The sequence below is a fragment of the Choristoneura fumiferana genome, chromosome 23 (genome assembly GCF_025370935.1).
Source record: "Choristoneura fumiferana chromosome 23, NRCan_CFum_1, whole genome shotgun sequence".
NCBI classification, from domain to species: domain Eukaryota; kingdom Metazoa; phylum Arthropoda; class Insecta; order Lepidoptera; family Tortricidae; genus Choristoneura; species Choristoneura fumiferana.
In genome coordinates, this window is record NC_133494.1 from 12482085 (window position 1) to 12509984 (window position 27900).

The 27900-nt window shown below is 37.8% G+C and overlaps 1 protein-coding gene and 1 long non-coding RNA gene across 2 annotated transcripts in view; one reads left to right on the forward strand and one right to left on the reverse strand.

The window, feature by feature from the left end:
- The window catches only part of LOC141440887 (uncharacterized), a 198576-nt gene that overhangs the window by 155891 nt on the left and 14785 nt on the right, over positions 1-27900 (forward strand). The window lies entirely within an intron of this gene.
- Positions 17102-24882, reverse strand: LOC141440886 (protein insensitive-like; the record flags this gene model as incomplete). The annotated part of the gene is given in 8 exon segments (XM_074105472.1): positions 17102-17233; positions 17989-18204; positions 18555-18682; positions 19694-19840; positions 20855-20967; positions 22005-22072; positions 23080-23271; positions 24682-24882. Coding segments are annotated over 5 exon segments (498 nt in total). The 3' UTR covers positions 17102-17233; positions 17989-18204; positions 18555-18561.

Consider the following 27900-nt stretch of genomic DNA (forward strand, 5'->3'; position numbering starts at 1 on the left):
AATTTTGGGGCTAATCAAATTAGGGGCAATTTAAAATGTTTATAAAAACGCTTATAATAATATTCATAGCTCGACTGCGCAAATGATGTAATAAAAAGATATGCCTATGATTGAAAATCAATCCATTATTTACTTAGAAATCGGTGAAAATTTAAAACTGGCGGTGTTGTGTATGTGTATTGTATGTTAGTTTTATGCATTCTTGGTTGGTATTGCTCTAATCTACTGTAAATTGCACCACCTGCTATAATTTATTCCTTACTTCTGTCCATTGTAAGGGTTGCCTGGAAGAGATCGCTTTGAAGTGATAAGGCCGCCTATTGTTTACCTTAGAAAAATCTCTATGTATATACCTGTGTTTTCTGTACTAGTTACTGTGTTGGTGTGCAATAAAGAGTAATTGTATTGTATTATAAAAATATTGTTTTAATATTATAACTTTTTATATATTACTTCAAATGACAATTGGCCAAAAACGGTCTTAAGGTGTTCAAATCCGGTACTTCTACCCTACCTACTTGATGAATACCGACGGATAGAGTAATTTTGATGGCTACAGAACTATTTCTATTCTGTGTTTGTATCCTATCTCATATTATATTAATATCAGTTTTACTTACATTGCGGATACCCTCCTGAGTCCTCGCGAACTTTATAAAGGACCAATTAACACTAAGAATAAAAGCCGAATGTACTTCATAAAGTACAAATTGTTAATTGAATAAAGAATTCTAAGAATTTTGAAATAATATCCAAAATAACAAAGAAGGTCAACCAAGTTTAGGTCTTAAGCACTAAGTTTATTAAAAAAATGTTAGGTTTCAGAAGGATATCAAAATGAATGGAATAATATAGACTTAAACATTGTATTTATTTTTCCCAAATATTAAAAATATAAGTAAAATCAAATTAAGTTATAATTTATAAGTTACAATACGGTATAAGCTAAAGCAGTCTAAAAAATATGTAAAATAATCTATCTACAATCCAAAAATTTAGACGGAATGTTAAACTAAAAATCACAAATACTAAAACAATCCCTTGGACGACGACAGTTACATGGATTTAACTGTTCCAGCAGGCAAGTGCGAGGATGTCGGCGATGGCTTCACAACACGGAGCTAGCCGCAAGGCACTGAAAAAAAAAGATTTGTTTTTGGTATTGGAAAAGCTGCACTCATTTATGTAATGCTGTATTCTTGCTCATTTGACTTCCCTAATGTTTCTTTAAGCTTTTATTTAGTTACACCTGCCCAGGTGCCAGTGTCTGTTGGCTATCAAATGTTGCGAGTTTATTTTGAATCGTTTCTAGTGGTCAGATTTATTTACATTATAAATATGATTGGATAATAATGCTAGAATAGTTAATATTACGATAAGCGTAAAAATATTATTTTGTGCAAACCTTTTCGGCAAAAGGCGTTCCATCGTATCCTCTTGAGATGTTACGGCCCGGCGTTTCGGGCCATCTTCTCCTCGTCGGCGCATTTCGTTGTCATGACCAGCCTGTAATAGAAGCAACACATGCTTAGTACCCAGTCGACTGACAATGTGTTTAACAATTTTGACTATCATTGTGACCAATAATGTGACTCAAACTCACATTGTCGCTGCATTCATTTTAAAGTGTACCTACTTACAAACTAGTCCATAATAATCGGTGAATAATTATTGATGTCAGGTGGCAATGAAAATTCAAATTTCATTCCAGACGACGATCATACATACCAAACCATATTCTCTGTTAACTATTGCATTTCTGTTTTCCGAACCTTGCGGCTTTTGCGCTTCTTGCGCTTTTGCCGCCCCGCGTTTCGGGCCATCTTCGCCTCGTCGGCGCATTTCGTCGTCATGACCAGCCTGTAATAGAAGCAACACCTGCTTAGTACCCAGTCATAGTCAACTGACAATGTATTTAATAATTTTGACTAAGTAAGTATCATTGTGACCAACATTCATCTTTAAGTGTACAAACTAGTCTATAATAATCGTTCCAGATTAGATTCATTCCAGACGACGATCATACATAAAGTCCAATCTGTTTTTTTTTCTTAGGTACTTAAGTTCAGGTATCCAAAATATTTCACTACAACTCACTTTACCATATCCTGTGTAACTTTGTATACGTCTATGATTTAATTTTCGATATCTTTCAATATTTCAGGATCTAGTGGTGATTTAGCTGGCAAGTCCGGAAACGCAGGCGATGGCCTGCCGGTAACCGAGCTGGTCGCTAGAACGCTGTAAAGATGGATTCGATTTTTTTATTATTTTTTAACTATTTGTAGCAATAAACAATACAAAATTAATCCATCCCTATCCATACTTTATAATACTTTATTATATTATTATAATATTATTTTATTGTTTATTATAATTTTATTATATAATATTATAAATGCGAAAGTAGTAATCTGTATGTCTGTTACGCTTTCACGCCTAAACCGCTGAACCGATTTTGATGAAATTTGGTACAGAGATAGAATAGACCTTGGGAAAGAACATAGGCGATCTCGGGGTTGCCGGCCTCGCATCCCTATCCGGCCTAGTTACGCTCGGTCGTCTATATCAGCTTGGCCGGCAACCCCCTACTTCCCGGCCTCTACAGTAATGTACTATTAAAAGCGCTAACCTCCTTGGGAATAGGGCATCCATCAACGAGTGCGTTGCGAACCTGTAGTTACGATCCGTCAACCGCGTCGTATTTGCGTTCCGGTAGGTACAATGGTCCTTCCAGTACCAATGCCTGCAATAAAAGTAGATCTTACTAGAAACGAAACACAATTTTAACTGTGATACTACTGGAAAATTGAAAATTAAATGAGTAGTCATCACTAATTTTTGCGGTTTTTTAGTCATGAAAAGTAATTATAATTACGTAAGTATACTAACCCCTCCATTGACCAGTTTTTTAGTCCGTTTCCTTTTTTTCGAAAATACCCCGATCTATTTTTAGCACTCGCTGGATGCGATTACCTGAAAAAGGCATTTAGACAATTAGTATTGCAATGTTTGTGTTTAATGCTACAGTAACACGAAATTGTATACTACAATAATACGATAAAAATGAACACCACCCTCAAAAGGACTGCACTTATCTACTAAACTAAATTATTTTCTTTAGAAGATAGGTACATGTTATTTTATATATATATATATATATACATCGATTAGATAGTCTAATAAAATAGAGAGTGTATTTTTTTAATTCTTAACTAGTTCGATTCCTGAGTGAAACAAGCAAATTTTTGAAGTTTTCTTACGTAAAAGTGAATCTTGCAGTGGTTTTTAGCTGTTTCATTTAAATCGGTTCTGTAGGTGCGCCTCCTGAGGCTTCGATGATTAAATGAAAAGGGATTTAGAGGCACACGAACGTATAATAAAGATTATCAAAAAGGAAAGTATTTACAATGGAATATTAAACTAGGGAAAAGGAAGGAAATGAGTTTCGCGCAATGGATAGTTCTGTTCAGGACCGCGTCGCCGGAAGGAATGTCGCTCCGCTTCTCGACTGGCCTTCTGGGCAATTCAAATGAACTCGAATACGCCGCGCAGTTCCACGCGCCGGTGTGCAGATGTTTACAGTATTGCCAACACGTGGAACCGACTGCGGCTAGCGGGGTAATGTCTTATCTGGACGCTACACTACTCCCCCGCCGAGACCATTGCCTGCTATGGTCGATAGTGATCTGGAAATCTTACATATCGTCCACTTCGCGTCATTCTGACGTTGCTCGGTTCAGGCTCTGGTATTGTTGATGCTTGATGGCTGTTGGATGTGTCCTCATCTATAGTGTCGCTGGTCATGAAGGCCGGCTTCAGTCGATCGATGGTCACGGTGTTCGGATTTCCATTTAAAATGATTCGAAAGGTCTTGTCACGTCTCTCGAGGACCTTGTACGGGCCTGAGTACGGGGACTCTAGCGATCTCTTCGCGTGCCCTTGTCGAAGAAAAACGTACTCGGCCGTGCTCAACTCTTTCGGGATGTAAAAAGGTTTCTTCGAGTGATGACTGGCCGGGACTGGGTTGAGTTTTCCAATGTGGTCACGAAGTCTGGCTGCGAAGTCCGTGTAGTCGACCGTAGTGCCCTTCGTAGGCGTAAAGAATTCGCCAGGTAGGCGTAAAGGTTCCCCGTAGACGAGCTCTGCTGCTGAAGCTTGTAAGTCGTCCTTCCAAGCGCTGCGGATGCCCAGCAGCACCAAGGGTAAGGCTTCAGCCCAGTGCGTATTGGAGTGGCACATGATTGAGGACTTGAGCTGGCGGTGGAGTCTCTCAATGATCCCGTTGCAGGCCGGGTGATAGGATGTGGTAGGCCGGTGCTCTGCCCCGAGGATGGATGACAAGGTGTGGAACAGCTCGGACTCAAACTGCCTGCCCCTGTCTGTGGTGATTTTGACAGGGCAGCCGAAGCGGGCGACCCAGCCCGCGATGAAGGCTCGCGCGCAGGTCTCCGCTGTGATGTCAGCCAAGGGGTAGGCCTCAGGCCAACGGGTGAAGCGATCAATGACCGTCAAGCAGTATCTGTAACCACAAGAAAATGGTAATGGCCCTACTATGTCCATGTGGACATGTGAAAAACGAAGTGATGGTGTATGAAATGATGATATGGGTGATGACGTATGACGTGAAATTTTGTTTCTCTGGCAATCTGTGCATTCTCTCGCCCAACGGCGACAATCTCTGCGTATGTCGGGCCAGACGAATCGTTGCGTCACCAATTTGACAGTTGCTTTTGCACCTGGATGGCTCAAACCGTGCAATGAGTTGAAAGCTGCACGACGAAAGGCTTGAGTAAGGTAGGGTCTTGAATTACCGGTCGAGATGTCGCAATAAATTTCGAAATTATTTTCAAAAGATTTGATTTTCTTGTGATTCAATGAAGACGATGATGATGATGAGTCAACTTGAAGAAGCGCTTGCAGTTCAGGATCTTTATCTTGAGCGCGTGCAAGGCTTTCGTAGTTGATTGACCCATTTATTTCTTCTACTCTTGAGAGTGCGTCTGCAACAACGTTATCTTTTCCCGCTACGTACCGTATGTCCGTACTAAACTGTGAGATGAAGTCTAAGTATCGGAACTGTCTCGGTGAGCATTTGTCTCTAGCGGTGGTGAATGCAAACGTCAAAGGTGTATGATCCGTATAGATGATGAAGGGTCTGGCCTCGACCATGTGACGAAAATGTCTGATAGCGTCGTATATAGCCAGCAGTTCTCTGTCATACGGACTATACTTCTTTTGAGCAGGATTCAGTGGTCTTGAAAAGAATGCTAGTGGTTCCCAGGCTTCCGGTGCTGCGCGCTGCTGTAAGACTGCGCCGATGGAAACGTCTGAGGCGTCAGTGTGAATAGCGAGCTCGACGTCTGTCAGCGGATGAGCGAGAAGAGTGGCTTGAGAGAGAGCTTGCTTACATGACTCGAATGCATGCATCATGTGTTCTGTCATCTCGATCTCTTGCGTTGGCTTCTTCTTCGGACCGGACAGTACGACGTTCAAGGGCGCTTGCAAAGCTGATGCACCTGGTACGAACCTTCTGTAGAAGTTGAACATGCCCAGGAATCGTCTGAGTTCCTTGACATTCTTGGGTACAGGGTAGTCTTGGATTGCTTGTACCTTAGACTGCAGCGGACGGATCCCCTCTGCGGACACTTCATGGCCAAGAAAGGTGATGTTCGTTACACCAAACTCACATTTTGCAGTGTTGATGAGGATACCATACTCTGACAGTCGACGAAATAGTTGATGGAGATGTTGGTGATGCTCTTCTGCGTTTCGAGAGAAGATCAGAATATCGTCCAAGTATCCATAGCAGAAATCCAGACCTCGCAGCGCTTCGTCCATGAAACGTTGAAACGTTTGAGCTGCGTTCCGGAGACCAAACGTCATGTATGGAAACTGAAACAGGCCAAAAGGTGTGATAATGGCTGTCTTCTTGATGTCATCCGGATAAACTGGGATCTGGTTGTAGGCTTTGACAAGATCAACCTTGGAAAATATTGTACTCCCGGCGAGTTGCTGCGTAAAGTCTTGAATATGTCGGATCGGGTACTTGTCTGGAATCGTACGCGCATTAAGGGCACGGTAATCGCCGCATGGTCGCCAGCCGTCATCTTTCTTGGGTACTAGATGAAGCGGAGAAGACCATGGACTCTCAGACTGACAAGCTGTACCGTTCTGCAGCATATCCTCGAACTCCTTTTGTGCGATCTTCAGGCGATCCGGAGGAAGGCGTCGGGGCTTACTTGCAATCGGCGGGCCAGGGAGTGTGCGTATATGATGCACTGTATTATGCTTGGGTACCTTTGGTGTACCTGAAGGTCGGGTGATGTCGGGATACTGACGTAGGATCTCGTGGTACTTGGATTCCCCTGACATCACCTTCACTGACGAGATGTCTTCGGATGTACCTTGGGTTGGTACTGCAGCGGAAAGAGTAGTGTGGCCATCTATAATGCGTTGTTTTCTGCAATCAATCATAATATTAAAGAAGGACAAAAAATCAACACCAATGATGGGTTTAGCAACGTCTGCCACAACGAATCTCCAATTAAATGCTCGCCGCAAACCCAAGTCAAGTTTCAGCTGCACCGAACCGTAGGTAGATATAACTGAGCCGTTCGCCGCTGTTAACTCGTAGCTGCTCTTAGGTCGGTTGCCACTGAGTGACGTGCGCGGGTATACGCACAAATCCGACCCGGTGTCTACTAGGAAGAGAACTTTCGAGGAACGGTCCATTACGAAGAGGCGGCCCGGTTTGGTATGGCAGTCGTTAGCCGCTACTTCCGGCTGCCGTTGAAGTTTTCCGACCCAGGGTAACTGCAAGGCCTGGTACAGCGAGTAGAGTTGTCTCCAAACCTGTAATGGTACCAGCAGATGGACGGGTCTCTTGGTTTCGACGCAGACCGTGACCGCGCTTGACGTCCGACTGGAGTTTTGTTGCGGGAATTAAAACGCGAGCGCGATCTTGAGTGCGGTTGTCGACTACTGAATTGCGCTTTGAGCGAAGCAATTTCCGATGTTAATTCTGCCATTTGCTTTGCCATTGCCAAGACATCTGAATTTGAAAAATTGTTGCTGTCACTGTCATTTTTTACGGAAAATATTTGCGGTTCTTGTGGTACAAGATCGTGCACTTTGTCAGCTAAATCCGCGAGTTCATCTAGCGTTGAATTTGGCTGCGATGCGATTACGACCTGTAAATTTTTCGGTAACCGGCTTGACCATACGGTGCGCAAAAAATCATCCGTCACTGAAGTTCCAGCCAAAATGCGCAGCTGGCGTAAAAATTGGGATGGTTTCCTATCGCCCATTTGCTCACCTTGTAATAATTGCAGCGATTTCTTTTCCTGCGACAATGACAATCTTGAAATAAGCTCGTTTTCAATTTGACATACCGGTTTTCGGCCGGCGGAGAATTTATGATATCCTTGACTTCTACCGCGTATTGATGTTCCAACTGACTAATTACGTAATTGAATTTTGTAGAATCAGCGGTTATTCCCGACAAAGAAAATTGCGCTTCCATCTGCGAAAACCAAAGCGCAGGCTCTTGCGGCCAAAACGGCGGTGCTCGTACACCGACTTTGAAAACGGCGCCATCGCTGTCACTTGCGCTGTTTCCCTTTGACATTTCAATATTATGTAGGTTTTATATTCTTACTTGAATTTTGCTTGAATTTTGCGTTTCTTGTCCAATGCGGGGTCACCAGTGTAGGTGCGCCTCCTGAGGCTTCGATGAATTAATGAAAAGAGATTTAGAGGCACACGAACGTATAATAAAGATTATCAAAAAGGAAAGTATTTACAATGGAATATTAAACTAGGGAAAAGGAAGGAAATGAGTTTCGCGCAATGGATAGTTCTGTTCAGGACCGCGTCGCCGGAAGGAATGTCGCTCCGCTTCTCGACTGGCCTTCTGGGCAATTCAAATGAACTCGAATACGCCGCGCAGTTCCACGCGCCGGTGTGCAGATGTTTACAGTATTGCCAACACGTGGAACCGACTGCGGCTAGCGGGGTAATGTCTTATCTGGACGCTACAGTTCAATATTTAAAAAAAATACTGAACTTTGAAATGATAATGTCGGAGGTTTTTCAACTGTTTTTTTTTCAAATGTTTTAAGTTGGTTTTTTTTTTTTTTTTTTTTTAATTTATTAATTACTATTATTTTATATACATGCTTTTACCTTTTTAGCCACTATTAAAAACCTATAGCAGGTTTATGCAATAGTTGGCGAGATCACGCGGTTTGGTTCGCGCTTACAATAATCTAGGGTGCGCCGGCGTCGCAGGCCCGCCCCGCCCCGGCCCGCCTGCGGCTAGAACAGATCTGCGACCTCGCTGCACTCCATAAAATACTTCTTGAGAAGTTTTTTACAATTATAATTGTCGTATTTATAAGTTTGCATTTTAGTTAAGATTTCCTCTGGTAAGGTATTCAAAATAGATGGCAGTACATATTTATCAGTTCTCTTACCATATACATTATTAGTTTTTGTAAGTATATACTTAGATTGATAGTTTAAACGGCGCAGCTGTTCAGGACGAGTTTTTGGTTGTAACTTTCCAATGCAGTCGCATTGTTCAGTTATGAGTGAGAAACAGAACCTATTGTAGACGTTTACTATTTTACAATGTTTAAAAATCCCCGAGTAGTCCGCGCAGTATACAAGTTTAGTTTTGTTTGGTACAATTATTTTAAGTAATGCTAGTTGTAGTTTGTATATACGTTTCAAATAGGTTCTGTATGTTCGTCCGTAACTACTTATTCCGTAACATATTACAGAGTCCGCCAGCGAAACATAAAGCGAAACATAGGTTAGGTTATTGTATGCAAGGATTGCTCTCTAGACATGGTACCTACGACATACCGACACTGAAAAATCTCATTTCATCATCGTTATTCGATTTTCAGTCAAAGATTGTACATAAGCTATAGGCGTCAATAGTTAAGTCACATTTTTTTTGTAATAAAGCCATATTGATTATTACCGAAATCACCAATTAAAGGTAATGTTAATTATGGTGTATGCGTCAATAATAAACTAATTAGATACTTCTTTCGATTACTTAATAATGATTTGTCCGCTTACTTTATGTCCGTTAATGACCTAATAATTTTAAACAGTGCTCGTTTTAAATAGATAAATAATGTTTTCGCTAAAAGAATCCCCGTATAATAAGTAATCAACTTTGCGTTGAGCAAATATAATTTCTTTACTCACCCGCGACCTTATATATGATAGCTATAAAACTACCTTGATTTTTTATTTATTTACTGATATAGGAACGTTTTCGTCAGCACTCAATTTTTATCCCACAACGCAAAGATGTGTGCTATAAGTTTGACGCCAATATCTGTCCGCCTGTCTTTGTCATCGTAGCTTTCGAACGAATGGACGGATTTCAACACGGTTTTTTTTACGTGGAAGCTAATTGCCTTGCAGTGGTTCTTGTTTCATTGAAATCGGTTCAATCATTTTTGAAATACTGAACTTTTGAAATAATAATATCGAGGGTTTTTCTGTTCTAAATTGGTTACCTACTTTATTGCATACCGAAACTGAAAAATGACATTTAATCATCATTATTCGATTTTTAGTCAAAGGATGTATTTTAGAGATACTATCAATTAAGATCGAAGCTCGAAGTTCTGGAAGCTTCGCAAAGCGACACAAGGTACAGGCGACAATACTTACGTCACTGATTTTTTTAAATAAAATCATGTTGATTATTTCCGAAACCACCAATTAAAGGTAATCGTTAATTATGGTGTATGCGTCAGTAATAAACTAATTAGATACTTATTTCGATTACTTAAATAATGAGTTGTCCGCTTACTTAATGTCTGTTAATGACCTGATAATTTTAAACAATTCTTATTATAAATGGATAAATAATGAATTCGCTGAATGAAAGTATATATTCAACTTGGCGTTACTCATGGAAAAAATATCGGAACTAATTAATTTAAACAAAAATATTGATTTATTTAGGCGTTACTTTACAGAGGTAGGTACCAAACTCTTCGATCAAAAAACAAACTACTTTCTTTACTTTGCTTCACTGCTAAAACCATGCGTGGTAATTGCATAAAAAACACAGATCATTCATTAGAATGATCTCATTAGAGAATTATAAAAATAATGAAAAATAACGTCAACGGTATTACATCAACAACGATAACAATAATTCTCATTAGATAATTATAATTCTCATTAAATAATTATAATTCTCATTAGATAATTATAATTCTCATTAGATAATTATAATTCTCATGAGAGCATTATAATTCTCATTAGAGAATTATAAAAAGAATGAAAAATAACCTCAACGATATAACATCAACAACGATAATAATAATTACATAGAGGTAATTGCTATTATGAACATTTAGCAAAAATAATACCGAGCGCACATAGTTCGCCACAGCCAATTTCTTTAAAAATCACCACGTGACAGTCACTTAAATTACCTTATGAACTGCGGTAATGTTTTGGAGCAGGTATGAATTTCTAATAGGTACAGCGGGCACCTAGAAGCTTTTATTGTTTTATCCTTCCTGGTACGTAAGTACAAGATTATCTTATCGCATTTAAAGAAAGGCCAGGTAAACAGTATATCCCGAGAAAACAAGCTGTAAAAAACGTGCCAAGTCTCGATTGAGATAATTTGCTTATAACAAGTAATATATTTCGTACACAGCCAAGCCTAGGAGATAGATTTATAATTAAACAACAAAACAGCTTTCTCAGACGGGCTTGTTCCAATTTAAAATAATCTGATGAAAGAGATGGATATTGATATATGTAACGGTAATGTCCCATCTGTGAGACGAAGTTTAGTAATGAGGTGTTTGGGTTAGCATGTGAGCATGTCATTCGATCCCATTATCTTATGATTAATTTTATTCTAATTTCTAAGTAGTGCAATGCCTGCTTGATTCCAAAATAAGAGTGAGAATGTCATTTGAGAACTGAGAATTTACGTTTTTTGAGTAGTTTAGTGTGTGATATAGTACGCGTTATCTCGTTAAGATATATTGAATACTAGCTTATGCGACTACGCGGATCTAGTTATCGCGGTGGCGCTCTACCGAATAAGGTATCCTATGTTGATCCTTGGGTTTAAACTACCTATATACCAAATTTCATCAAAATCGTTAGTGGTTTCGACTGAAAGTAACAGACAGACAGACAGACAGACAGAGTTACTTTCGCATTTATAATATTAGGGATATATATATATATATATATATATATATATAATATTGAGACTATCTGTGAGATCCTGTAATTGGCTTTGTCACTATTTTCATAATCATAGTGTTGCATAAGCTGTTAGTTCTCCTTTAATAAATAAAAAAGAAATTAAAAGAGTATATTGACTAAAATCTGACCTTTTCTGGATTTTCATATGACTTGTGCCGTTGAAAATAATGTTGGAATGTCACCAGTACATATTTTATATTTTTTGAGTTTGAATATAAATCAACAACGGCCAAGTTCTTATACATTTAACTCGACGGCATTTTATTACCTACTTATTATGAATTTTGTACGACTGTTTTGGCCTCGAAATATTTTAAGACCATATTTTTAGAACATTTTGAAATTGGTATCATTTTTGTACAAAAGCAAACAAATGCCTATCACGTCAATTAATTGTGATTTCAAATAAGTAACGGGATTTATGGTAAATAAATTTTCCGTGCTAATTTTATTATCTATGAGTAGCAACAGAATTTTTCACCGCTTTCGGGTCTTATTTTTCTTAGAATTATATGATCAGGTAATTTGCCGGGAGTAAAGCAGCTGCCTTCCAATAGGTAAGTACCTCTTTCAAATTGGAAGGGCTTTAAGCAGAAGGCTTTAGGGCGGCAACCATTGTTTTACATGAAATAAATCATTTTACGAGTACAACTGCTTAAAATAAAGATTAACATTTTACCATTTTATTCACAATAGATTAGCTAATTTAGTTTTAAAATTTTGTTACCGTTATAAAGAGAATCATAAAAATAGTTCCTCAAAAATCCTTTATTATTCCTTTATACTCGAGAACAATAGAATCGTATTATTTCATTTACTGTGCACTAATGGTCAATTTTTGTGAAATGGAAGAGTGATAACAAGCAAATTCGAAAGTTATCAGGCACTTGTAACCCAAGAAGTGATTTCATATTGAGTTATTACAACAGATACGAGTACGAGGCACGAGTTTTTACAAAATACACCTAGATCACAATAGAGTGCCCACAATATTTGAAGAGTTCCCTCGATTTTCCTGGGATCCATTGTATCTCGTGATAATCAGACTACCTCAGAAGTAATTACAGACGAAAAAAACGGTGAAGATCAATCCACGCCGAAATAGGTAACATAGAACGAAAAAAAAAACAAATAGTTCCAAATCCGCTTTGGAGCCTGCGTGAGAACTACAGCCCTAGGCCTCTCGTTCTGAGAGGAGGCCTCTGCCTTGCGGTTGGATATATAATATGCCAAGATGATGATAATATGAAAAAGCGGCCAAGTGCGAGTCGGACTCGAGCATTTAGGGCTTTTTTATGTAAGAGAGGCCAGACAAACGAACTAGTGGGTCACCTGATGGTAAGTGATTACCACTGTCCATAGACACCCGCAGCGCTTTACGCGATGCCAGTGCGTTGTTGGCCCTAAAAATCCACAGAATCCGTAGAAATCTGTAGGTATCTAATGAGTCTCCAGTGCTTAAGAGAAGTCACTTCGTTCCATTCTGCATACAAACGTAGTCCCGGTCTCATTTGAAAACTAGGCAACAGAAATAGATTAAATTTTGTAAGTATAGACGTAATTAACTGTGCTATTCAGATTTTCATTTAATGTGAAATATCAGAATTACAGGAGCTATAGTGTCGAAAAAAAAATTGCACGAGAATTACAGACTAATAAAGCATTTTTTACCAAAATCTAAAAACCACCGGCAGAAAATATAATGAATATCTTGATTGTAAAATATCATCGATTTCTGTGCTATACTTTTCGTATAATATGAGAACAACGAAACCCAAAAATCAACCGCCCAAATCTTGAAAAGCCTACAGCTGCTTATCTCGATATAAATTACGGACGTCGTTGCGGAAGGCATGGGGGGGGGGCGGCTCCGAGCGCTTATGTCACGAGCGATGAAGACAGCAATATCCCAAACGAATACCTAACGCGGCCGCGCGGCCGGCAGGGAAACTTCTCTTAACAACAGCCCTGCTGTTAACCAAAATGTACACAATACAGTGTCATCTTACGTTTAAAATTACACAGACGGACGTCCAAAAATATAGAAATACCTCTCGCAAGTATTCCTGGGCCCATCAACCTTTTAGTAAGTATAGTTATTCTTTCCCCGTAACCCAGGAGACGATATCAGTTACACTTGCGTAGAAAAATGTTTGCAATAATAATAAATTTCACACAAACATAAACTTATACAAAACACACACACCCCGTAAGTACTACAAATACACACCACAGGTAGTACTTGAGAACACAACACACAAATTATAGTACGACCGCGCCATACTCATAGTTCGTACTATCCAGTATAATAGACCTGACATCACATTAATAGATAAAATAAACAAAACTACATACCTCATAGACATCTCAATCCCTAACACACACAATTTGAAAGAAAGAAAGAAAGAAAATACATTTATTCACAACACAAGACAACAAAATTATTAGGTACAAAAAACAACACAAAGGTATGTGTCATTGCGGTTGTGAATCGGACACTGGCTCAGCATAATGCTGAAGCGTTAAAAACACCCTAGCGCTGATTTTCAGCCAGCACCGTCGACAACCCTCGGGCCGTTATAAAGACATACTACACACCATTAACTACATAAGACTACATAAATAAATAGATATTTTGTAAACTATAAAACTAATTTATTGTGTGACTTTAAAAACATAAAAATAAATGTATTAGGTACGTAGATATATATATATAATTAATTTTACAACTATTATTATTATGCACTCACTTGCCAAGTATACACCCTAACGCGGGCTAAAAAGAAAAATTAAATTAAAGAAAGAAATCAAAACAAAAAAAAACAAAAAAGCAGTTTTGTGAAATAGTGCTGGAAAGGAGAGGGATTTGCAGAAGACCATCACAAAAAAATAACAAAATATGCAGACCTAAAACACGAAGTTGCTACACTATGGAGACAGGAGAAAGTGTACGTAGTTCCAATAGTCCTATCCACAACAGGCGTCATCCCAAACCACCTACACCATAGCTTAAGCTAATTTTAAAATTATTAGGCATAAAATCACATGTTTACACAATTTTACACAAAGCCGCCATACATGCAGAATAGTGAGAAAGTTCATGCAACTAGACCCTGAAAATTAGCCCTCCGCAATCTTCTTAAAAAATATTTATTCTACAACTCTTGCTACATTTACCTGGTGGATAACCCGTAAATGTAGTTAATACCAGCCTAAAGCTGAGAGAAACCAATCCTTCAAAAATAATAAGCCATTTATTTCTTAGTTAGAGGTTAGTTACAATGAAGATAATAATAACAAGTGGTGTTAGTAGGTAGGAACAATTAAAGTGCAATGTGTACTAAAAGCAAGCTTAAGAGATGAGCTATCGAGGAATTGCCTTCAAACTACCACAAATCCTAACTTATAGTGGATTTAAACCCATAAAATCATACTTTTAAGAATAGACCCAGGAGACGTTACCATGGCTACCATTGCAGCTACACTAAAAATTGTTGATTGATCCTCCTGCAATATATCGGTACATTAGGGTACATCTAAAATAGTTTATTAGCAAACTAGTCATTCGAAACTGCGTCGACAAATGTCCTTATCTCTAATGGGCATTGTATACATGCAGTGCCAAGAACCCGACAGTCGAGTTCTCTGCTCATGGGCAGTTTTCCCTACAAACCGGAAAAACCATCGATTTAGAATACCCTAGATGCACTAGATTTGTAGGTAAATCCAAGTCGCAAAAAGCCCATCGCCAAGTTACAAGTGCGTGCGTCTACTAAGGCAAATCAAAAACGCATATACTTAAGAACATTTCAATTTTCGTTATATGCAAACTTATGTAACGAAAATTAAGGTGTAATTTCGAGTGCGCGCGTTTGGCGGTTATGACATTACAAAATAAGACCATGCGATTGACGGCTTTGACGTTTCAAATCGTTGGGTAAAACGCTGCTACCGCGGCTTCGTAGCTGCGAGCGCTACGAGCGTAGAGCGTAGCGATATGTGGTCTCGAATGGGGACTGGCAATTTAAGTATATCCTAGTTTTACCGTATCCATTTTACCATGTTCAAAGTTGAAAATTTAGGCACGTCTTTTGTATTTTATTGTATTTTCTTATGCAGTGTTTTTCAACCTTTTTCATGACACGACCCCTTTTGTGTGAAGAAATATTTCGCTACCCCTACCCGTTTTTTTTCATGCATTTTATTTTGTGGCAAATATATGAGTTAGGTAATATTTTCTGAATTTTTTTAAAAACGTTGTTTTTTTTACTGAAATAGTTTTCCCAGCAACTAATAGGGGCTCGGCGACCGCGCTAAAGAGGCTTCGCGACCCTCCAGGGGGTCGTGACTCACATGTTGAAAGACACTGTTCTTATGTATTTAAGACTAGCTGTTGCCCGTGACTCCATCCGCGTAGAATTCGTTTATGGCTTAGACGTGAAGAGGTAACAAATAAAGAAACAAATAAACAGACTTCTAAACTTCTGTATTTATGATATTAATGGGATAGTGGGATCACACTACTTCCTACTTACCAAGAATCATAAAAATTCTCAATTTGCTAGGGCTTCTTAACCGTGATTACAGTTCATCATCAACATCATCCCAGCCTATATACGTCCCACTGCTGGGCACAGGCCTTCTCTCAGAACAAGAGGGCTTGGGAAATACTTCCCACGCGGGCCCAGTGCGGATTGGGAACTTCACACGCACCATTGAATTGCTTCGCAGGTTTGTGCAGGTGATTACAGTTATTGGATTCATATTTAATAAAGGGTGTATAATGTATGTATGTTTAATGTTTTAGACTATCGTGGTCATTTCTAATTGTATGACTTAAATTCGGGTTTTGTTCCACGTACCTTGATTTCGAAGATTTAGAGAAGCTCGATCTTTCGGGACAGTTGCAAACGCCATGATCACGAGACGACTGGAGAATTGCGGGTATGCTGGTATAACTGTCAGTCAGAAAAATAAATCTGACGTAACCGATCTACCCTCTACCTAACAAGTTGCCCACTACTATTGGAACTCGAACTCGCTTTAAAGTCACGGCAAAATTTAAGCAACATACACACAGTATCACTCAAAGTAATTTCACTTCATCGACTATTCATTACATATATCAAAACAATTATTAGAACAACAGTACAAGGATTATTATTTGCTTGAAAATATACACTTCATGAACTATTCATGACACAGAACAACTAAATATCGTTGTTTATTTATACACTGGGCCGCTGCGCTGGGCTGGGCTGGGCTGAAGCAAACTCAAACTCAAACTGGTAGGTACCTACCTAGATTAAAGTTAACCAAAAAAGGTTTATTATTTATTGCTTTTCAGTTTTTTCAGCGGTTTATTTTTTTTATGAATGTGCTTAAGTACATCTTTTCGGAAAATCGTTTAATGCTTTAGTTTACTTATACATACGGAAGTGGAATAATTTTCGTAACACGGGGGGGGGGAACTGCGGGGTAAAACGCTTCACAGCCCCACCCAGTTTAATAATGCTTTGATATAATCTTTACATAAAAAAATAAAACATAATTCAGTATAAAATATTTTTAATTCTTCTTTTTAATTTTACTAAGTAGGTACCTATAGTATTAGGTAAATCATGTCATGAAGCCAATAAAATATAAAATGCTTATAAATGAAATCACAAATTCTATTAAATTGATATTAAATATTTTGATCATTATAAATGCAAGTGCTTATTTCAATTTTTCTATACAAAATTACGTCATAATTCATATTGTCCCAAATAATACATAAAAATAAACTTTAAAAAATGACGAAATTGATAAAAAATTAAACAAAATTAAATTAAAAAAGCAATTTCAGATTAATTAATAATAAAAAATCACTTATGTACAAGGCCCAACCTAAAGTTAACTTAAAACTAATGTTGGCAGCGTGGTCCGGGTGAACAAGCTTCTTGCCGAGTGCCGACTGTGTCTGAAAATAATCAATTTAAGTTATTGACTTGTTTTCGTTATTATTCTTTAACAAGACATTAACAACACTTCCCATGCCAATAATATTTAGGAAATTGTTAAACTTTCATCAAATGCAGAAACAAAAAGGAATGGTATGGGAAAATAGCATTTCCGTTTAACTTTCTTTAAATTAATTAAAGATAAAAAAAATGTATATCTTTCAATATGTAGGTATCTATCTTAGCGACGTAAAGCAAACACCCAAGATAGACAGAAAAGAACTGGGGATGTTTCTATTTGTCCAGGATTGATCATTGACAAGCAAATAAGGCGATAGGTAGGGTTGCCATCCGTCCCGTATATACGGGACTGTCACCGTAATTGATTAGCCCGTCCCGTATTACTACATGTACCGTTTTTGTGCCGTATTTCGACAAAATGGACCGGCTCGCGCGGCTTACTACTAAGTAGTAATTTGATGTCTAAAGATTTTTAATTGTGAACTAAATTTCTAATAAAATAATGATTAGCTACACTATGGTTGAGAAGAGATGGTAGATACCAGTTAGGAAGCAAATTGTTTGTCCCTCACTACTTATGGTATAGTTGGAAAGCGTATCTCTATGTATCGGCATTGCATATGTTATTTACGAGTTTTGGGCATCGAAAGAGAAATTGTCCCGTATTGATTCCCAGAAGTTATGGCAACCCCAGCGATAGGGCGTCGTAGTACAGATGCCTAATTTGCGTGAGTTTTTAAATTTTCATTCTTACCTTATATTCGCATATGCTACATTAGCAGCTGAAGGGCTACTACGAAATTCGAAAATCGAAGATCGTATCGTACCGTCCCTCTCACTCTCGTATTAAATAATATAAGCGTAAGCGGAATGGCAAGATGCGAAGTTCGAATTTTTCACTTCGTAGTATAGAGCCAGGACTGGGCAGCCAGCGACAACCCACAGAGACTTCGGCTGATGAAGCGGAACTCTATAATAAATATAATAATACATGGTATTAATAAAATCCTATGCAACAATTTAACTCTTACTAAGGTTACTGTTAACCAATATGATAAATACAAATTTAATATTGAAAACCGAAAATGAACCGAATGAGAATGACCGAAAAATTGTGAATAAAAAATTAAAACGATTTTATATTTTCGGGTATCACTCAATCTTATAAATTCAGTCAAAAATGGTGCAAACGAATCCTCCTCGTCCACAAATTTTATTGCAATTTTAGCACTTGGTTGATCAGTAGGTATATTACCTAAGACCTAGAACCTTAGAAAATGTTGCATAAAAAATATCCATGTAATGTACAATTAAAACTACCTGAAGTTTAAATCTCTTCTTCTTCTTCCTCCGAAGATCCGCTCCGTTCACGCACCTTGGACGAGGCGCCTTCCTTCTTCTTTTTGACTGTTTTAGCCTCGTCGGCGCATTTCGTTGTTATAATTTTGCTGTAATAGAAATAACATTTTTTAGTAGTCATAGTGGACTGTAACTACATAGCTTTAAAAATATGTAAGTTGAAGTGGCAATGGGCGGGCCACATCGCTCGAAGAACAGATAACCGTTGGGGGAGAAAAGTTCTCGAGTGGCGACCAAGAACCGTAAGACGAAGCGTTGGCAGCCTCCCACTAGGTGGAATGACGACATCGTCCGGTGGATGCAAGTGGCGTGCTGTCGTTCATTTTGGAGATCTAAAGGGAGAGAGGCCTTTGTTGAGCAGTGGACGTCTTCCGGCTGATGAATGAATAATTATGGTGTCTCAGATCAATATTTGCAATATGTGCATGACACTGTAGAACCCTGTCGCAGCCAGCATTAGCTGCACTAATAAAAAAAAAACTTGAAAAGGAGAAGAGGAGGGGAAGGAGGGGAGGGGTCTAGTCTACTGAGTGTCATACATAATATGTTAATAAATAACACTAACATCATAAACTAGCCGTTACCCGCGACTCCGTCCGCGTAGAATTCAGTTTGAATTGAATGAACTTTGCAATTTTCCGGGATAAAAATCATCCTATGTCCTTCCCCGGGACGCAAATTATCTATATACTAAATTTCATCTAAATCGGTTCAGCGGTTTACGCAACGTTTACGTTTGTTGATGCAAAGAAGTAACAAACAAACAGACTTACAAACTTACGCATTTATAATATTATTATAGTCGGAAGTTGGATGCGAAAGTTTGTAAGTCTGTTTGTTTGTTTGTTACCTCATAACGTCTAAACGTCTATACCAATTTAGATGAAATCGGACATGGGATAGTTTTCATCCCAGAAAATTGCATAGTTTCCGCGGGAGAACGGTTAACGAGTTCTACGCGAACGGAGTCACGGGTAACAGGTTAGTAGTCTATAATAATCATAAAATTTTCACTGGAAAGGAAAAATTAAATTATCTATTCCTTACTTAGGCTAGGGACCTTCAAATACCTATATGTGACCTTCAAATATATTACTAACCTTATCCGATCTACCGTGACGCCAGGGTACCTTTTTGAAATTTCTGTCACAATATCGTTGATTATTACCGGATTTAACCGTTGTTTTGGGGGCAAGTGGGTAAAAGCCGGCGATCGCTTGCCCGTTAAAGAACTGGTCGCCAGCACGCTGAAAAAAAAAGTTTTTTTTTTATTCTAGGAATAGTAATAAATAAAATAAAAAATACACTTACTAACCGAAAATCGTAACGCTACAACAGTAAGTTACTCATTTGAGTATTATCTGTCAGACACAAAACAGTAGAAAGTAGAAGTGTCGGGAGCTAAAAATGGGCTCAGCCAGCGCAGCCGTGGTCACTGAGATACAGCAGGGCTGCTACGAAACTCGAAACTCGAAGTTCGTGTCGTACCGTCCCTATCGCTCTCGTATTAAATAGTATAAGTGTCAGAGGGACCGCACGACAAATTACTGGCACTTGAGGTATTTCATCTTAGGCCTCTAGGTTGGCAACGCATCTGCAATACCCTTCGTGTTACAGATGTTTATGGGCGGTGGTGATCTCTTACCATCAGGAGACCCCTTGCTCGTTTGCCATCTAGTCAAATAAAAAAAAAAACGACACGAACTTCGAGTTTCGAGTTTCGTAGTAGCCCTGCAGTATTTGTCGGATATGTCCGTATTTATCTTGCTGTTTCAATTAACCTGTCCTCTCCCAGAGGCACAAATTTGTGCCCGAATTCCTTTGATCCTGTTATCCTGGGAGATGACAGATTAAGTAGCTTCAGTAAACTTCGGTAAGCTAGTTGAGAAAGCAGGATAATAAATAAATATATCATCATCATCATCATCATAGCCACAGGGCCTCTGAAAATCACGCTAGCTAACGAGCCCAGAAAGCTACTGGTACCCATTCAAACCTTTAGCAAACTACGGTATTTGATTCTTTTATTTATATTTTAAATTTTTTGGCAATAAACATTTTTTAATTTAATTTTAATTTTTTAATTTTAATCATCCCAGCCTATATACGTCCCACTGCAGGGCACAGGCCTCCCCTCAGAATGAGAGGGCTTGGGCCAAATAAAAATAAATAAATATATATATATAACAAATTTAATATATCCGACAAAATAAGATGGCAAAACATTCACTACATGTCTACTTAGAGATGAAAAAACCAACCTTTTTGGAAACAGTGCGCCCAGAAGCGACCGCGTCGCGAATTTGAAGTCTTTTAATCGGAGGTTACAAAATTTATCAATAGGTACTATAGTTTTCCCGCTACCAATCGGCACCTGCAAAAAACATGTTATTAAAACCGAAACACTAAATTAGAAGTTTCAAAATTAAGGTAGTTTGTGACTTTCGCATAATAAATGCATTAAAACAAAAGTTTTTAATCCGTCATTATGTACAGTTACATACAGGATTTATCTTCACACACGTTATTTGTAAAGCAAACTAATTTGCAAGAAGACAAACTGAACATCAAAAATGGTGCCAAGTGAAAACTTTTCTGACATAAGTAGTTCTTTTTTATAAAAATCGCCTCTGTGTTATTCTAGAAATTCAACTAAGTATCTACTTAGGTACTTAATTTTATCCAAATCCGTCCAGCCGTTTTAACGCGAAAGAGTAACAAACATAAACACCCACACACTGAAATACTCGCAAACTTTTGCATCCCACCTATATTATAAATGCGAAAGTTTGTAAGTCTATTTATTTGTTTGTTATCTTATCACGTCTAAACAATTTCAGCATTTGCCCTTATCAAAAAATAAGTCTTTATCCACTCAGTTGCTCGCGTGAAAAAAAAACGGCCATGAATTGCTGTCTTGCGCTGCAATAGCGACACAGTGTATGTCTGGCAACCACAGTTGCCAGAAGCATTTTACTAAAATATATTTGGCAACCGTAGTTGCTCAAAGCACGTGAGTGGTTATGAGAGTAAGTTGCGCGGCCCCCTGCGACAGGGTTCCAACGGGTGTCGCTTACATAATGCATTTAGCAATGTTAGAATTATTAAATTGTGATCACATTGTACAAACAAATTTTAGACTCCTTAACTCAAAAAATCTTTTTTTTAATTTAAGATTAGAAGCTAAGGTTAATAAGTTAATATTATTGAAATACTTAAATACAAAAATACTTCAAAAACCAATCTTAATTCGGTATACAGACATTTTGAGTCCCGGGGAAGGCCATAGGTTAGTTTTTATCCCGGGAAGTTGCGTAGTTTCCGCGGGATAGCGATAAAACATTCTTACGCGGACGGGAGTCGCTGACAACAGGTTGGTTTTTAATATTAGTAGTTAAGTAGTATACTTACGCCCCCATTGACCAGCACCTCTGTTCGCTCTTCCGTCTCCATCGTTGCTACCGTTTCGCAGAGATAACCTAAAATAGGCATGTTCATAATCAATACACATAGCAATTTTTGTTATGCGAGTTCTGTCAACAGCGTCGTTTTTCTCAGAAATAAGTTTTTGGCAAGCTTTATTGCAGATTTTACTTTTTTTTGACTGTGCTTATATTGTCTCCGAAACTACTTTAGCATACCCAATTTCAAGTCGATGCCATTTACCGTTGAAGAGTTCCGTCCTGTGAAGACGATCCTGGCCGGACTACTAGGATGTCTCTGCCAGATTATTGTATTGTCACGCCATTTACATAAGTATACCAAATTTCAAGTGAATCCAAGTACGGGAAGTTGGTCGAATTTAACTTGCAAGATTTGATTACAGACAGACAACGAGACAGACCTTACATATTTGAATATCGAAAGTTAAAATACCTAGCTACGGGTAAAATGTCGATGTTCAAAATATCGAAAATTAAAATATCGAATGCATCGAAATATCGAAAATTAATATGACGAAAGCTTAATATTGTCGAATGGTTAGACAACCTACGTCCAATATATCGAAAATATATTTATTTACAAAAGTGACATCGAAAGATATAAATATCGAAGTCCAAAATATCGAAGTACAGAATATCGAATATCCTATGTATGAACTATCACGTGACAGGGTCGACTTCGCTTCGGTCGCTTCGCGGAGCTCCTATTCCGCTTAGTTGAGGCGCTTGGCGCCTTGACGCAATACTAAGCTAACCTAACCTATTGAGCATGAATTACCAAAAATATTTAGTTAGGTTAGGTTAGAACTGTGACCACAACAAGGCACAAGCCGATCAATTTTTCATCATTTAATCAATCGACATTTCAATCTTAGACATTTTGACCATAGGTATAACAACTTTCGATATTGTGATACAATCGATATTTTCATTTTCGATATTAATATCAATGAACTGAGCCGTCTGCCGCAGTTAACGGAAATAAAAAAGACGGTGTTTAAGAACATGTAGGTAAGGTAATGTGTACATATAGGAAGACTTACTTTGGTGGCACATGCCCGATGGCCCCGCTATCGGCTCTTCTACTTCCATGGGTAGTTCTAGGTCCACGTCCACGGCTTTCTTTACTTCGAGGGCATAAGCACCCGCACAATGGCATTTTCCACGCTGCCGTATCTCAAATAGAGGAGTGCTTGCGCTGCTAACAGGTCATCGTAATCCAGCAACATGTTTATCTGTTTATTGGACAAAATCGAATTTCATGTTTACAATTACTGCCTGTCCAAAAAATTTGTGTAATTCCTTTGATCCTGTTTATTGTGGAGATGACACATTGATAAAGTGTACATTGTAAGTGCGGAAAAAAAAGTGATTGTTTAATTTCATTAATAAAATAAATTAACAATTTTAACAAATCGAACAAATTGAATCATGACCGATGGAGGAACCTTTTAATAATCAATTTCACTTTGATTTCGTTAACAAAAGTATGAAATGTCAACATGACATAGTAGCACAAAGGTTCCACCCTGGGTCATGACATGATCATGATTCAATTTGTTCGACTATACGTGGGATGGGTGGTGTTGCGGGTGTTACCGTAGTTTGGTAAGAATGACATTTTGTACAATGCAAAAAAATACAGTGCTGAAAACGTAAGTATAATGAAGTGAATGGTAATAGTATCTACGGGGAAATGAACCTATAAGAACTGTCATATTGACATGTCAATTTATAAAAGGTACTTATTCTTCATCGGGTTTAATTAATACGAAAAATACATAATGCACTAATTTCGATTCTGTTAAACATAATAGTCGCGTAGAAAATATAAAAATGGTTTAGGCAAAATCAAATTTGACAGAGAAACTAACTTTATTATGCACACGAGTTACAAAGTCTATCAAATGAAGAACCAAGGGAAAAAGAATAAGAATTTCTCTGGGTCCCAGCCGACTTTTCATGGCGCTCTCTCGCACCTTGAGCATTTCTGGAATCCTTGATCTACTTTGCTAATTGTAATAATAAAATAATTAGTTAAAAATGTTCTACTAAGTATAATAAGTAGTAATAACTATAATACCTCAGTCTGCAGTAATAGCGGCAGCAGTTACTTATTAAGAGCTTACAAACTACCTCAGCTAGCGTAGGTAGGCCCTACGTAGAAGCGTAGAACGCAGACATTTTTAAATTCGAATTTGAACCGTAATTCTTAATTATTCTACCAAGACTTGTGTTTGTAATAAATAAGCTAACCACCAAAAGGTTGGAAAACCCCCGACTTTGTCACTTCAAAGTTTATAAAACATGTCTAAGAACTATTGCTAGAAAACTTGCTTTTAAATAAAAAAAACCGCGACAAACACAAACACACACACAGACACATGTAGCGGTCAAACTTATTACAATTTACACCCCTTTTTGCGTCGGGGGTTAAAAAGCGTTAAATTAGGTACTACTAACAAAAGCTTCGTAAAAAAGACTGAAGGACAGTCTACTGAAAAAAAAAACAGAAAAGAATTGAATTAGAATGAACAAAGTTTCTGTGGTGATGAACCTTCATGAAAAAGTTATAATAAAATCAATTAATTTGGCTGTATCGGCCACTATGTTAAATCGAATAAGTTATAAAAAAAATAACTTACAGGTGATGTGTCACGAAGTGTAGACTGACAAGCCCAAAATAAGTCACTAAGGTCTGGGTAGTTGGTCCAGTGAGAACTTCCCGCGCAAGGTGGAGTCGTAGACTGTGCCATTTTCTTAAAAATCAACTACTTTTATTTAACCCAAATTGTTTCCCCGCCCAAAAAGTACTTAACTAATTCAACAATGGCCTTGGGGGGGGGGGGGGTGGCTCTGGGCGGGCAGCCGCTGCAGCTTTATTACCTGCTCAACAAGCTTGCAATTGTTTGGGAAAGATTTCCAAGGACAACTTGTTTTGTTTCACAACGGAAAAGATATTTTTTAGCAGGTAGTAGGGCGGGCAGAACACGGATGCAGCTTTTGTCTAAATAATTGTTTGAAAGGATCTTTAAAGGAAAAAAAGGCTTGAAGTGACGGAGTGACTGCAGAGAAAGGTTCTAGCGAGTTTTGTTATGCCAATTCTAATTGCCAAATATTATTCCAATGTTCCAATTAAAACCGTATTAGAAAAATTCTTAATGACCTAAGCACGATAATTGGCTTAAACATTACAATATTAAAATGCTGCGGGTGATAAAAGAAAGAGCGTGGAACCCCCTAGGTGCCACGGCCTACAGTTTGGAAATCCTTCTTGCAAACAAATTACGAACTAAGATGTATGCACTCACGCACACAATTATAAACGGTCGCACTGCTTCCATGATCTAACCTAACTAACGGCGTTGTTTTATACTACTGGCTGAAGAGTGTTACAATTACCCGCGAGTGCAAAAATAAAAATAAATTAATAAAAAAATATCTCCGTAATGTACTTTTTAGGTAATCTTAGTAATGTTGACTATTAAAGCAGTGACTGGTGTATTAAGGCCGTCTATTTAGAACAGTTTTAAGATAAATACGGTCACAGATGAGAAAAAAAAGTGCCATTTTACTAACCTACCTATCCGATGACTCATACTGACTCGTTAAAAACTTGGCTTATCCCAATAACCTAGACACGTCGGTTTACACCGCTATACTAGGTACCTAAAGCCTTTGGATGACCACTTTAAACCTAATTAAAGCAGCGTTTTCACCAGTGAGCTTCTAAATACGATAGTAACATATAATATCATTGGTTTCCACCAATAATGTGCGAAGGATGTATTGCGAGGGACGTGTTTTTCATAAACTTATAGAAACGCTTCATTTTCACATCCTCGCACAGCACATCTCTGGTGGAAACAGCTGAACGGAGCAAGGCGAGTTAAATTAAGCGTTTCTATTGGTTAATGAAAAACCGCACATCTCTGGTGGACGCTGCTTTACGCTCAAGCTAAGTTTTAAAGTTTTATGGAGCAACGAGAAATATAAATAAAAGTTATCTGATAGTGTGGAGGCGGAGGAAATGCATGAACACGCATCTTGCATAAAAGTGGCTATCATAAGGTCGCGGTTGAGCAAAGAAATTCTTTTAGTTCATTAATATTTTGTATGTTACGTGTCCCAGTTGTGAGTACACTACACAAACACACACACAAAACACACAAATATCATGCCTGTATTCCCAAATGGGGTAGGCAGAGCACACGAAACGTTAAAACTTCGGAGCCTCTTTAGCAATTTTAGGTTTTAAGTTTGACAATGGGTTTAAGTTCGGTCATATCCACAAAATAAGTACTAGGAAACAATTTTTAATGACATAAAGTTAATTATCTTGTCGGAAGCTCATTAAAGGTAATCGTAGTCTACGTTATTATGTGTTAATAAGTCCAACTAGGTTTTAGGTTATTTTCCTTCAATATGTGATAATTACTGGAATATACGAGTAATCAAATTAGGAAATCACTTATTAATGGTATAATTATCATAATATACCTACTAATTACTTATGTCGATTAAGTAATGATCTGTCCGCTTTCTTATGTCTCTTAATGACCCGATAATTTTAAACAATTTTACAGACTTATCTCGTTGGAGTTACTCTATCTAACAAACACGACTTGGCATTAATTTGACTTTTGTCGTTTTTAAAAGGGCGTCAAAGGCACGACTCGCCCCGGGCGCCTAGATGGCTAAGGCCCACCCTGGGCTTAAGTTTGGTCCTATCCACAAAATAAGTACTAGAAACAATTTTTAATGACATAAGTTAATTATCTTGTCGGAAGCTCAATAAAGGTAATCAAAGTCTATATTTTGTGTAAACAAGTCTAACTAGGTTTTAGGTAATTTGCCTTAAATATGTGATAATTACTCGTACAGGAAAATACGAGTAATCAAATTAGGAAATTACTTATTAATGGTATAATTATCATAATATACCTACTAATTGCTTATGTCGAATAAGTAATGATCTGTACTCTTTCTTATGTTTCTTAATGACCCGATAATTTTGCAATACCTCTCCTTGCAGTCGGGTAAAAATATTCTATAGACTTATCTCGTTCGTTGGAGTGCAGATGAGTTACTATCTAACAAAATGTTAATTGCCAGCAATGTACAGCAAAGTAAAATACGTAATACTCAAAGTATCTGTCACCTGTCATTTACACTTACTTGTCAATTTACTTTGCTGTACATTGCTGGCAATTATAATTTTGTTAGAAAGTTCACAAGGTCTGAATTTTAGTTTATTAATTAAATTAATGTCATAGCCAAGCTACAGAAATATGTTACTTTAACCTCCCTTTAAAAAAGCCTGACTTCCGGTAACACACTGTTATATACGGTTAATTATCTAATCAGGAGTTCATTGCACTACTATAGGTACTTGTTATTGGGTCATTAAATGTGAAACTAACATTTATGGACCGACGATTCAAGATCGAGGGTTACTTTGTATGACTTGGCTTGCAGGGCAATCTGTTATTATAACACCCCTCTTTTTGCGTCGGGGGTTAATTAAAATAAAATACGGAGGCCCAAGCCACGACAATAAGATACTTCTAAAAACATCGTGTCACATTAAGGTTTAAGTTCAGTCCTATCCACAAAATAAGTATTGAGTACAATTTTAATGACACACGGTTAATTATCACATCAGGAACTCATTAAAGCTAATCACAATCTACGAGTACATCATGTAAACAAGTCTAACTGGATTTTCGGTATTTTTATCTAAAATATTATAATTACAGGAATATACCTAATAAAATTACCAAATCATTAATTAAAGGTATAACTTGTACCCTAATTTATACTGCAGAGGTGTCAATAACATACCTACTTATTTATATCGATTA